The 14,082-nt window shown below is 38.6% G+C and overlaps 1 protein-coding gene across 1 annotated transcript in view; it reads left to right on the plus strand.

Moving 5' to 3' along the window:
• Positions 1 to 11,427, plus strand: part of LOC139723177 (potassium channel subfamily K member 2-like) — a 47,923-nt gene extending 36,496 nt beyond the window's left edge. The window contains exon 3 of the mRNA XM_071634435.1: positions 10,739 to 11,427. Coding sequence (XP_071490536.1) covers positions 10,739 to 11,007 — 269 coding nt within the window. The 3' untranslated portion in view covers positions 11,008 to 11,427. The remainder of the gene's footprint in view (positions 1 to 10,738) is intronic.
• The last annotated feature ends 2,655 nt before the right edge of the window (positions 11,428 to 14,082 follow it).

Raw genomic sequence — 14,082 nt, forward strand, 5'->3', positions numbered from 1 at the left:
TTCCATTTGCTACACTTGATGAGTTTTATTATATAAAGGTCTTTGCTCAGCACAGTACACACACACACACACACACACACACACACACACGCACACACACATGCACAAACACACGCACACACGCACACAAACAACACCAAGCTCACCAACACTTCATCATCTTGTATCGACTGACTGGTGTACACTTCATCATCTGTTGAGTAGATGTAATTCCAGCGCGATACACCATGATTGTGAGTCAGGTGTTTGAACAGGCGAGATTCAATTTGTTCCGCCACCTCCTGATGTTTGAGCACGGCACAAAGAGAGTGGAGAAAGCAAGTCATCAAAAAGGAATGTGAAGATGACCGCTGACCGCTCTTATGCAATCCTTTGTTGGGTGGAAGTGGTCAATACGTCAGCTTTTTCCATTTTCCACCAATTTTCATCTGCAAGTAGCATTAGTAAAATGTCATAGTGTGAGCTTAGTAACAGACCTATATACAATAATGTTAATGCCTTTTTGTTGTCGTTGGCTTTTTATTGTATTTCATTTCAATAAACATATCACAATTCTTTTGTTGGATCGAAGTGGCCAATATGGCAACTTCTCCCTTTATTTTCCACCAATTTTCATCTGCAAGTAGCATTAATAAAATATGATTGTGTGAGCCTAGTAACAGATCTAAGTACAAATATAAATCCCTCTATGCTGTTTTTTTTGTTAGTGTGTTTCATAGCAATGAACACATCATACTGTATTTTACTTGTGGGGTATCTTTTCTTGAACATGCATAGCTCCCTATAGGAGTGATGTGATTGGTGTTTGTTGAGTTACGAACCTTTTCTTGGTGAGACTGGGGTGTGGGTAAATTCTTCATGGTTGAGTCAGCTGTGCTAACACCACACTTTCCACTTTGATCAGCAAATACATATTGGTGAATGAAAGTCTAAAAGTCAAAGCCCATTTGAATGACAAACATTAGTAAGTGATGAATCAGACGCATTACACTTGGCCAAATTGGAAGGCACTTCTTACCCGATATGTCATTGGCATGCAATATTTGGTCATGTAACTGCACATCAAGACTGTAATGTATTACTGGGCAATGAATGACATAAAATGACATGCTAATATAATTCAGCATTACTCAACATGTTTGTTTTTTTTTGTCAAAATATATCCTTTCATTTGAATAATGTTGTTTAGATAAGTATTTTCTATTTATATTTCAATCTCCCTCCAACGTTTAGACCTAAAATATTTCGCAACTGTACTTCAGAAAATATAGAATGTTTGTGTTTTTCTTCTTCTTCTTTTCTTCTGTTTGAGGAGGGAATAAGTATAATTTTTTAATGTGAAAGGCTATGTATGCAGTATGTTCATATGTGTGAAAAAGATGAAAAACTTCACAAATTTCACTATGAAGTTCAAAATCAGGGATGACTGCTCCTGGGATTCTCGACATCTGCCGCGAACATAGAGATCTTGAATTTCAGATCCGCCAGATGCGAAGATCCACCAGATATGAAAAACCCCGCATGGTCTGCTCTCTCTCTCTCTCTATTTCTCAGAAGGGCCTGAGGATATCTTGGAAGAAACACGCTGAAGATGAGAGAGAAAATGATTGCTTATTGTAACAGACACGTACAGCAGATGTTTCCACACCCTGTGCTCGGGCGTGGACGAGAATTGGAACGGCGTCAACACTGATCAGCTTAACCTATTGAGTCCCAGAGGCAGAATTCACATTTTTGTGGTAGTTTCCACACTGCAGTCTCTTTGATATCATGCAGTGTATTTTTCATTAACTTGGATGGTAGAGTAAAGATGCTCTCTCTTGAGTCCTTTGCTATGTGTGACATGTTTTCCCTGCATTGCAGAATTAGGTTTGACTAATATTCATAAGCTGATTGCAATACTGGTAATTCATTCTAGAAAGTTGCTGTTTTTGGCAAATTGTTTGGAGGGTTTTTTTATTTTGTGCAGATTGAAGGCATAATTTACCGTTTACAGATGAAACAAAAACCCCGCATTAGTGCTTCAAAATAGTTTTAAAATGTGAGTTAAGGATTGAAACAACCAATATACAAATTTGAATCAGTATAATCGATGTTAAGTGTTGTTGAATATACAAAATGTGAACAATGGTTATGATAAAAATGTTTCTAGACTAAACCGTCTACAGTTATGGTTTATGGAGAAAAAAAGTGACATCTCCTTATATTTTAGGTTGTATTGCAAAAATTTTACATTGTAGGATGTTTTGTGATACAACTGACCTATACATATGCATCAAATGTGATATCTTATTTTTTGAATCACTGCTCCCAAAGGTAATCTGGACCTTTAAATGAAAGTAATCAAGCCATGTGTTTGTAATATCTGCAGATATGAAGCAAAGTCACAGATGTCAATGATATAATAATGACAAGATGATAATTTCTGCAACATCAGTTCTCCAGGACTTGTTGGATATGAGGCAGTAGCGTTTTTTTTTCTTTCTTTCTTTCTTTCTTTCTTTGCTGTTTTGGAATCTGGAAAGCACAGGTTGCCATGGTAACTGTCATCTTAAACTTCTTGCTACTATGATGAGTGTTGGTAGTATACTGTAGAATCACTGTGTAACAGTATTTTCCCCTTTAATGTGTCTGATGTGTCTGCCAGTAGCCCCAGGAGAAAAGAGAGAGGGGGAATAGATAGGGGAAATACCCCATCATTTGACTGCTAATTAAATGGCATGACATATTTGCAAAGTGGTCAGTCAGTGTAAGTGGCCATGAGTCTGATCTCTCGTCCGCCCACCCAACCCGACCCCACCCCACCCTGCCCAGTAGAGAATGGCAACTGAGAGCCGCTGCCTTCACGGCGAGAGCTCCTGTTTGCTCAGCCTGTTAATGTCAAGTGAAATCTTATTCATGGGTTTGTGCCAAACTTGACATTAATCTGGCATCTCGAGTGACAGTGAGAATCGATATTTTCTCTCAATTCTCTGTTTACTTGTATTACATACTAGTCACTTTAGGGTGTACTATGGGAAGAAGAAATAAAAGATCATAAATTTGATTATACCTACTTAGTACTCATGTTCTACAATAAATGTTTCAAATGAGATCAGATGCTGATGTTTATGATACTTGCTTAGCAAAGTATTTCTACTGGAAGTGCCATGTATATGGGAGAGTCCGCATGCTAATATGAAAATAGAGACGTCTGTTTACCCAACATGATGGAGGAATTTTGTGGATGCGGAGAAAATTGAGTGGGGTTGTGTGTTGCGCCGGGCAATAGATCAATTTGCAATGCTGAACAGTTTATCAAGTTGTGGTCGATACCGCCAGCACAATGCAAATTACCTTTCTCAATTCTCACTATCCCCATGGCTAGTGATTACGCCCCATCCCCCCCCCCCCCCCACCGCCCACCATCAAATCAATAAGTCATACAGAAATGGGCCGTGGAGTTGAATGTAGCCAAATGATGTTGCATAGTTTTACCAGGTATATGCACTGGAGAAATGGTTTCAAAAGGCCGTATGTACCTACCCAGGATCTTTCCTTCACATTAGTACAGCTCATGAAGTAGAAAGGGACAAGAAAAAGGGAGCATGTGACTAGCTTTAACTGTAAGGTGAACTTGATGAGCCAAGATGGTAAGTTAATAAAGGATAAGATCGGGGTGTGAATGACGTAAGAAATGTTAGCATGCTCTGAGCACATTCGCTTTTCCATGTTGGCTGTCTGCCAAGACAGCTCGCATGAGAGGAAGCAGCAGACTCCATGAACATGTCATGGAAATGGGGACAGGAGTCATGTGTAAAAGTGACTTTGGCTGAGAGATATCGTCCCCTGAAACAGGTGTGTGACAGCGGTGTGTGACAGCCGCACATTAATTTGAGGGCTTGTTATATGACGAGAACAGTGAGAACGAGTATTGCTTGTGCAGTGCACATCACTCACCACCAAGAACGTGAAGAAGAGAGTCTTTAGAAGCCGCATGCAAAAACACATGAGTTATTACCTTTTGCATCACGATTGAAAAATCTATTTCATTTGCCACTGTTCCTAACAGCACACAGCAACAACAACAGCAATATGAAATTAAACGAAAATAAAATATAAAAAAAATCAAAAAGATTCCTTAGTGTCAAATGAAGTGTTTGATTTATTGATTTGATGGGGGGAGGGGAATAAATCACTAGGCATGGAGAAAGTGACAGAAGAGAAAGGCAATTTGCATTGCTTGCCTTGAAAAATTACTGGAGCACAACATTGAGACCCAAATGTGCGTATACCTAGTACGGTGAGTTGCATCGTGGAATTCAAAAAGAAATTGATTTTCTCTTCTCATGCCATTCACACACACCACACAGGGCCAATCATTGCAAGGGTTTATGAAAAAGATAATAATGATAATAATAATAATAATAATAATAATAATAATAATAATAATAATAATAATAATAAGCTGGACTGATTTTTGCATTGCGCTGCGTATTATGAGAGTTACGAATATTTTGTGTCCACTCACAATTTGAGAATTAAAACCTTTCACATCACATAGCAAAAACTGATTTTCTGAAACCATTAATTTTGTATGCATGTGATTGTGTATGAAGGCAGCTATTTAGTAAAAGTGAGAAATTAATTTGAAGCAGTCGAGCGTGTCTGTTATACCACATAGCCTTTATGATGGATTATAATTGCCTCCATGGTTTTGCTAAGCAACTTATTGACAAGGCTTTGTGACTGTCTGATCAATTATTCATTATTCATTGCGATCTATTCACAAATGAGTTTGTTTTTTGTAACTATGATGAGGAAATATCATTTTTGTGTGCCTGTGTCACATAATTAGGAATCTTACAAATTGGGGTTGGGCAGTGATACATTAAACAGTGTAAGAGAACATTGCACAGAAAATCAGCACAATTCATTGAGTACAAGCGTCATTTGATTTCATGATATAGTGCACGTTCTGTCAGAAGTCTCGATATTGACATCTGAATTCCTTGCACTTTATTTCCCGCAAGCCCATATATGATACTGTGTATGCCATATATTTCATGAGGTTTTTGTTTCTGCAGATTCTGCGAGTCAGGTGCTAAATCACAAATTTAACAAGATGCAAAAATATTAACTCTGAATCCAACACAAATGTGACTTGCACTCTTACATTTTTCCGTTCATTTACCGCACATAATCCACTATAACAAATTTAACCATTAGTGAAATAGCGGAAAAGTTTGAATTCATGAAAGAAATACTTAGACTTACTTGATATACATGGCGTATACAATATACTATGGTGATGATCTAAGCTACAGATAACCAGAGTGTCATCTTTTATCTCTAATCCCTATGTCATTTTAAAAAACAAGATTACTGTATTTTTCAATTATTGTAAGGAGTGTAAACTTTATATACCATTGATGAATCAGTCATATCGAGAGAACTACTGTAAAACGAGAAATTTTCGCGTGCATTTTAATTTTGCGAATTTCGCGAGCGCCAAAATTCGCAAAATTAAAATGCACGCGAAAGCTTTTGTCTACACTGCATGCATTGAATGCATGCAATAGCAATTCGCGAAAATTTCATGCCACGAAAAAGGCTTTCGGCTCCAATTCGCGAAAATTTCATGCCGCGAATATTTCATGTTTTACAGTATATGTGGTAGGCTATGTGCTGGTCCTGTTCATGCAAATACTGTAAACGTGGAAATTTTCGCGGTACATTAATTTTCGCAGATTTCGCGCTACGTTTGGCTAGCGCGAATTCAAAAACGCGCGAATATATCTTCGCAATTTTCTATGCACATTTTGAATGGCCTGGTGCGCTTCGTCGATGATACTGCTACGTAGTACAGACATGTTTACGCATATAGCAGTATCATCGCACGCACCGCACGCACCGAGCCCACGGCCGATTGGTGTGCTACATCCCCGCGACTACAGTACTAGTCCTACAGAACATGTATCGAGTAAAATACATGTACTACGTAGTTGAGCGCTTGTACTCGCACTCGCGCCGCTCGCTACGTCGCTTATCGTACGCTGGCATCGCTGGATGAAAACAGCGACTGTGTATTAACCCGCTGCCGAGCGCGAATTTAAGAACCCGCGAATATGTTTTCGAGCCGCTCAGCGCGAAAAATTAATCGCGCGAAAATATTGACATTTACAGTAACAGTTATATTGTTATTTTGATTTTTAAGACATGTGTCAAGTTCTGATCTCATGTATCCTTAATCATAGACCTTCCTTTGAGGGAATTGCAAGAGAACCAAGTAGAAGGTCTTGATGTGAGACTAGAGCCACACTGCCAGCTAGAAGCAAGCTCAGTAATTGGGGCCTAGGACTAGACATTTCCAAACTTTTTGACTTATGCCTTTATAATTGAATTGTCAAATTTTACTCCCAGCATTTGGTAGTGAAAATTACAATTAATCAGCAAGAGTTCTGTATTGAAGAAGCGTGTGCATGCCCTGGTATACATATTTCATTGATGACCACTTGGCAAGTTTAGCTGTTGATCAGAGCGATTAACTAAATTATTCAATGTGATTAATATTGAATATCCAGTATGAGTTTTTCACCCATTAGGCTTGCTCCCAGCTCATTAATAATTTTTACATTTGCAGATCTTAAAAGGCCCTGCAAAAGTTTGCTCAGCTTCAGCTGCCCAGCTTGTATTTTATTTTATTTTCGTGAGTGTCAATGCCAACAACAACAGACAGGCCTTGAAGAGGCTAATGCTTCCTCATAAATAAACCATAAATTAATCTTTTTATATGTGTCTGGTTGTCACATCATTGTTATAGGTATGATTTATGTCACTTACGTACTTCCTGCTCTGATGCATTTTCATATCTTTGATAAGTTGTCATCGAGATGTTTCTGATCACGCAAATCCACCCCCGCCTCGTGCCAAGTACCTCACGAGTTCCGACTGTTCCCTGCCATTTGATATTCAATTACCCTGTTTGGGCTGTACATCGTCATCTATATTGATCTTCAAAGAGTGTCTGCCTAGTGTTTCGATTCAAGGTCGACCTTGTGGTCTCTTTTCCTTCATCTCTGTGGCAATCCATGTTTACCCCCATGTTTACCTCATGTTTACCCCTCGTCACCTTTTTAAAGTGGAGTCTTTTCCTTGGGTTCTTTGCACTCCAAACATATTGAAGAGCGAGGCATATTTGCCGAGTCATCATCGGGAGAAGGCAGAACAAACTTTGAGGACTATCAAAGTTTAATGTCTTGCATGCAGAGTGGTTTGGGGTATGTTCAGCATATCTATCCCCGAGTCCTTCAGTTGCTAATGTCTAAATGGTCTGTCCATCACTCGACTGACATCGTGACCTTGATAGCTGTAGCTGGTAGCATGCAGGGCCATCGATCATCAAGATATTTGTGTTTTGCCACGCTGTCGCCGACAGCTACCTTGAATTTGCTCTTTCAATGCTTTGCTTTTCCTGTTAAGCACGTTATTAATATCACACTGAAATAACTACAAGGTCACCATGTATGAGAAAGAGTTTGGGAACTTGGCGTGTGTTCGTCACGCAGGGACACAACCACTTAAAATTGATATACATGTACCTTGATGTACATCAAAGGATATGTGCATTTAGCGACAACCTCACTAAATTTATTGCTTGGTTACTAAAATTAATGGTGAAACAAGTGAAAATGCAGGAAAACAAAACAATTCGTACATTTTGGATTGTTTCCCGCTGATTTCTATGAGGGAGGGGATCTATATTTATAAACATGTAAACATATCCTGTCATTCTGAGGATACTGCTTCAATATACAGTGCAATATAGGCATTTTCACATCAGCCCGATAAAAATCCAAGCTCGAGATATTTTTCGCAATCGCAAATTAGCGCGCTATTTCATTTCCTATTCACATCAGCCCGAAGAGAATTGGCCCAAAATTTTTTTGAGCTAATTCGACAGTAGCCTTTTGTCAAGGCTCTCTCGCTGTAATGGGCGAACGAAGCGAGCACAGCCGAGCGCGCCAGCACAAGGGCCTTTTGAGATCTGCTTTACACATTATTATTCATGAACGTGAACCCTTCTGAATACTCATTTTAACGCGTTCCGGTCAACCAATGGAATGACGCGCTCCCCGCATCCTCAGCCTTGGTGTTGTCATGCCTGTTCGCATGCATCACTGACCACCCGCAGAGGTCAGCCACAGAACTCTACACACTCTGTATGTAGAGTTCTGTGAGATCTGCGGCGTGCATTCGCTCTATTCAAATCGGGTTCGAGCAGACAGACACGCTGATTGGTCGACTTTTGCTCCCGAAATCGGGAGCAAAAGTCGGTAATTCAAAGGGCTAACAAAAGGATGCGAAGCAGATCTCAAAAGGCCCTTGCGCAACCCTACTCAGCTGGGCTCTCTTCACCATACAGCGAGAGGGCCTTGACAAAAGGCCAATTCAACAGCTGAGCATGAGCAAACAGTGCACTGTCGGGTATACCAGTAGAGCACGCGCTTTTGGGTCACACACGCTAGGCATGATAGGATGCGCATTGCGCTAATTTCTTGAGGCGATTTCACATTATCAAATAGCGCGCTAGTTCGCAAATTATCCCGCTATTTCGGAAATTTCCCGAGTTGGACTCGAGAAATTTGCTCTATCAGAGCGATAAAATTAGCACGCTTATTTGTATTCACATTATCAAACAGCGCGCTATTTCGTGATCGGGTTAATTTCCCAAGTCAGAAAATAGCGCGCTACAATATGTATTTCGAAACATCGGGCTGATGTGAAAACGCCTTATGTTTCTTGATCTGCAGATTTGTCCTTTATTTGTATGTGTAGCATGAACTAGTATACTGTCCAAAACAAAAGTGACATCAAGTTATGGATGTGCTTGTTTATCCTTTTGCCCAAACTATTACGCTCCATTGCCTGATCGTCCATCACCATGACGATGTAAAAACCACCTGCCCGTATCTGCTTCATTCATCAAACAAAATCTCAATAACTTGAGCCGTCAGTGATATCACCCTGTGTGTATTAAGCCAGACCCCAGGTGGTGAAGCATTGTCTATGGGTGTCTTGATTGATTGATTGTATACGGTCTGTTCATCTTCGGAATGGGAGACTTGAAATTGCATTCTCTCCCTCCCCCTCATTCTCTCTCTGTCCTTGTCTCTTCCCTTCTCTCCTTCTGTCTTTCTCAGTTCCCCTCCTCCTTTTTTATTCTTTTCTCCTTTTCCCCAGCCGCCTCCACAAATTTGCTCTTTGCTCTTATAAAAGCAGTGTAACGGAACTTCAAAAATAATAGAATAGAAACAATACTTGTAAACATATTTCTTGAATATAATTTTGAATCTTGAATGCAATAAATGGAATATGAATGTCCAAAGTAATCACATACATGGCATTCTTTCTTCATATTTATTTGTGATCTTGCTCAGTTTTGTGCATTACAGTTTCCAAAAGAAATAATTGTACTTTAGGATGGGTACTTACGTATATCGATTTTCTCCCCGGATGTTAGAAGTGTTCATGTTTCTGGGGCTGTGTGTAATCATTCAGGCTGCAATTACTTAATGCAGAATGTTGCATTATGCATCATAGTGCTCTTAAAGTAGAGGGGTTAAACCAATTAATAAGCCAGTCATCAAACGCAGTAGGGCTCTCGATGAAATGAACATTTTCATTACGGAGATGACATTGAAGAATAAAAAACAAAGCTTTCCACAATGCTTTCTGTCTGTGGCCTTATCAGAATGATAGTTTGTGTATCATATTCATCGCTTCATGATCACAAAGAGCGATACTGCCTTTTACATATCATCCTATTAAATCAACTTGTACTGGATATTTTAGTACAGCGGGGGTGTCGGGCATAAATATTCAACCTTGAGTGACACTCCTTAAAACAACAAAACAACACAACAACAACAGCATTGAGGGGACCCATGTTGCAGGACTATCACCAAACGTATGTGATATTCTGTTACTCTGTGCGACAGACTCGAGGCAGTGCAATGCGATGTTGAAACAAACCAACAGATGGAGCTGTTTAAAATTTATTTTGTACATGCTCAAGCATTTCAACACATTTGTCTCAGCCTCCTCTCCTTCTGCCCCCCCCCCCCCCCCCCCCAATGCTGTAATAAATTGCTGTGGGGAGGAACACTACGTACATCAATGGGAACCTATCAAGGTACTGCCCCATCATCAGTATATGGGATATTAAAGGGATGGTATAGTTTTGGTTGAAATGGAAAGTTCGGTTTGAACTTTTTATGAGATAGTTAGAAACCACTTATATAAATTTGGAATAGCTTACAATCTCACAGGAATTCAGAGTTTATTTGATTAAAATCAGTTTTGAAATGACCAAGATATAAAAAAAAAGCAAAGTAAAACGAAGTGGTCCTAATTATACTAGGATCTCTTTGTTTCTGGATATCTCATCCATTTCAAAACTTTTTTTTGTGTGTGTGTGTGTGTGTGTGAAATAAACTTTTAATTCCTCTTAGAATTGCATGCCCATATACATTTCATGTAAGAAGTTTCCCATTATCTCATAAAAAGTTCAAACCTGAATTCCTGTCTCAATTAAAAGCATACAATCCCTTTAAAATCCTACATTTTAGAAAGATAAGCAAAAGTGAGCAAAGAAACAAGTCTTCCCTGCCATTGTTCAGTCATGAACATTACGCTGAGGAATTGTTATGTGAAGAATAAATCTCAACATTGATGTTGATCCTTCTCTGTCACTCAGGAACCAATCCGGACATCCGCTACACCTGGGTCTACAAGTGGCTCGTGTACGTCTGGATCTTCTTCGGTCTCGTCAACATGGCCACCATCATCACGAAGATAACGGACTGGATGTCGGAGAAGGCTGAGAACAGCAAGATAGGAGGGAGGCCGTCCAATAAGGAAGGCGAGCCGGCGCTGGCCTTAGAGTCTAGAAGCGATGACCGGACGAAGGAGGAAAAAGGTGGCGAGGATGTAGAGATGACCAAAGTTAATGGTGCGGAGATTTAAACAGAGGTGTGGGGAGAAAGCTTCCTTTCTTCTCAAACGCAACATTCGATTTACTTGTATCTGTAATGCTACCCTGATAATGGCTTGCTTAATCATGCAGAAAGCATTCCTTATGTTCTATCCCAATATCTCTACATGTTTCTTGAAATGCATCTTGTAGTTGTTTTCCTCTTTTTTTTTTCTATTTAGTAGAGACACATGTAGTGCTATTTAAGGGAAGAAGTATATGCGTCATGAAGTTTGAGCACATGTAGAGTTTTCTTCGTAAGTTAAACTGCAATACTGTGAGAAGGAAAAGGCTGAGATTTCTGCAGAAGTCAAATGAGGCTGGAGTTTTAAGAGTCCTGATAACTTATTACATCTTTAGTGAAAACAGATGTGCAGAATATTGTCATGCTTTCGTCTCTTCCCTCGTCCAAAGATGAGAGAAATGAGGCTAGAATTTTAAGAGTCCTGATAACTTATTACACCATATGTCGTAAGTGATAACAAATGTGCAAAATTTCTCCACACTCTCATCTCTTCCCCCGTCCAAAGATGAGAGAAATGAGGCTGATATCCCAGCTGAACTCTCAACTCTACTGTAAAGACATAATATTTACATATATATTTCTGTAGAATTCCCCTCCTGTAGATGTACAGTTATTGCTTGTGGTCACTTTGTTTTGCTCTGTATTGATGATTATAGCATAAGGTAAATGTAGCAAAGAAGGGCAATGGGAAGGAATAAGACCACATGGAAAGCTTTCCCCATTTAGTTTTTGAGATTTCCAAGAATGCAAGCGTTCTATGATTAGACAAAGGTCATGATGATGCTCTTGCGGCAAAATCCAGGTGAAACAAGGGTTTGTTGATGCTTTGGGGCAGTGGATGAAGGAAAGAGCGCCACCTACAGTCTACATATAGGATAGTGATATTACGATGCCAGTAAGAAATCTTGTGCAAGTTCAGTAGTAGGGGACACTGTAAATCAATGATACGCTGGTATCTGACAGCTTAAGAAGTTATGAATGTCATGTATGTTTTTTATGGCTTTTTATGATATAGCATATTATTGCGAGATGTGAGGGAAACTTGTAAAACACTTGTTGATGGTCTCCTTAAAGCTTGAAATTTGTTAGGAGCAGTACTGCACTGCTACTAACAAATCTGTGATGGCTGCTTAAAGGTAGTACATGTATGTATGAAAAGCATGAAACATTCTGTGTTACTTTATTTTTCCAATATGTTAGCCCATTCCATAATGAATTCTAAAATCCCCATAGACTTAATACATAGACCACCAGGTTCCTGTAGGAAATGAGTTAATTTAGCTTCTGTAATGACAGCCTTGAAGGAGTATATTTATAAGCATTTTTTTAATGTCAACTAGCATTTATTTTATGTATTTCAGCAATCCATATTTCCAGTATACATGATTGATTTGAGTGTATTTTTGTCAGAGGTCAATGTCTTGTGAGTTTTGCAAACTTCATAGTACTGCAACAATAAAGATTTATATGTTAATGCTCCTTTATAAATTATATGTTTTGTAAAAAAAAAATATAGTTTTGTACCGGTATTCAAGTTATGATACTTACGTGAAGGTGAGATATTTGTGGTGGTGAAGTATAGCAGGATAGTATGATTGATGTCATGTGAATGCAATTTGTACCGGAGTTTTGATTAGAGAATGCATTAGATGTGGAATGTTTTGAATTGTAGGTATTTTCACTCATTTCACACTTTGATTCACTCATCACTAAACAGGGTCGATTTTTTTCTTTGTATTTCAAGAGGAAAAACCTCATTGCCTGTTGCAAAAGTGGTAGAATGTAATGGGAATAGCAATTATTTGTTTATGTTGTCACACCATATTCCTATCATGTTTATGATTGTGTCTATGTTTGCAAAGTTTGTCAAATTCTATGATGCCAGCAGAGCTAATCTGCTTTACGATACAACTTCCTGAGGTTTTTATGTCTTATAGTCTTCTCTAATCTTCTGCAGGGTCGATTATTCCTTTACGCTTCCACTGTTCTCAAAATTTTGCCATATCAAACTTGCTTTCACCTGCATAGTCTGTTGGTCATTCATTTCCTGATTGCAAATAATCCCTTTGCGTGATATTAGCTATGATAAGAAAAATTATGAAGACAACAGATGTGTATTGTCACACACATGAATTCAAATGTAAGTGAAAGATTTTTGACCAAGCTGTGCTTTTGTTTATTGCATGCTTTTTATGGAAGGGAAAGATGTATCTCTTCCAAATATACACCTATGCATTTTTACTCCACATGACTTTCCCACTTACCGTGAAGAATGAGATGCCTTGACTAGAAGAACGTGTTCAAGTTTGGTATTTGTGCCAAAACAAAGAAACAAACATGTGTGTGTGTTTTAAAGGGAATATGTTATAGGTTGGCATGTACTCTTTACATGCTACTTACTAAATCAAAAGAAAGAGGCTTAAATGTGTGTTTGAAGTGCCTTCTCATTGCTAGTAAAAAAAAAAAACCTGAGAGTTATGCAACTGTTTTGCTACTGACTTCCCAAAGTGAATTGTATTTAAAGCAAGTATTTAGCTGTGAATATAGTGATATGTTTCTGCAGCAGTTCTTCTTTCTGCTCTTTCTGCTCATAGAGTCTGTCTGATGTGGAGCAAATTGTAAGATAGTCTTAGTCTCTCATCAAGTGATTAATCATGTTTTAAAACTTGAAGGTGTCATGGCACCTTTATCATTGGAATGGAATAAAACATAATGTTGTGCAGGATATGATTAGATATACAGCATTTCTCAAGTACTACAGATAATTTCATGTGTGGTTTTATTTCAGCATGGTGAGCATCTGAACTTTTTACACTGTCATGTCATTTCTTCATATGCATTATTTAGAGTTGTTATGAAATGTCACCCATGTGTAGATATTGTAGCAATCAAAGTGTGTGCATTGTATATTTATGTGTACAAATCACGTAAAAGCCATCTTTGGTTTATAGGCATATTTTTCACATGTGTTTCTTGTATTAGTATGAAGTAAAATACTTGTACACGTAGTTTGTTTTTTTATGGCAGGGACTTTGTTTTGTAA

Source organism: Diadema antillarum, unplaced genomic scaffold (assembly GCF_040938485.1).
Source record: "Diadema antillarum isolate AM-2024a unplaced genomic scaffold, OU_Dant_1.0 scf00000182, whole genome shotgun sequence".
In the NCBI taxonomy this organism is placed as follows: domain Eukaryota; kingdom Metazoa; phylum Echinodermata; class Echinoidea; order Diadematoida; family Diadematidae; genus Diadema; species Diadema antillarum.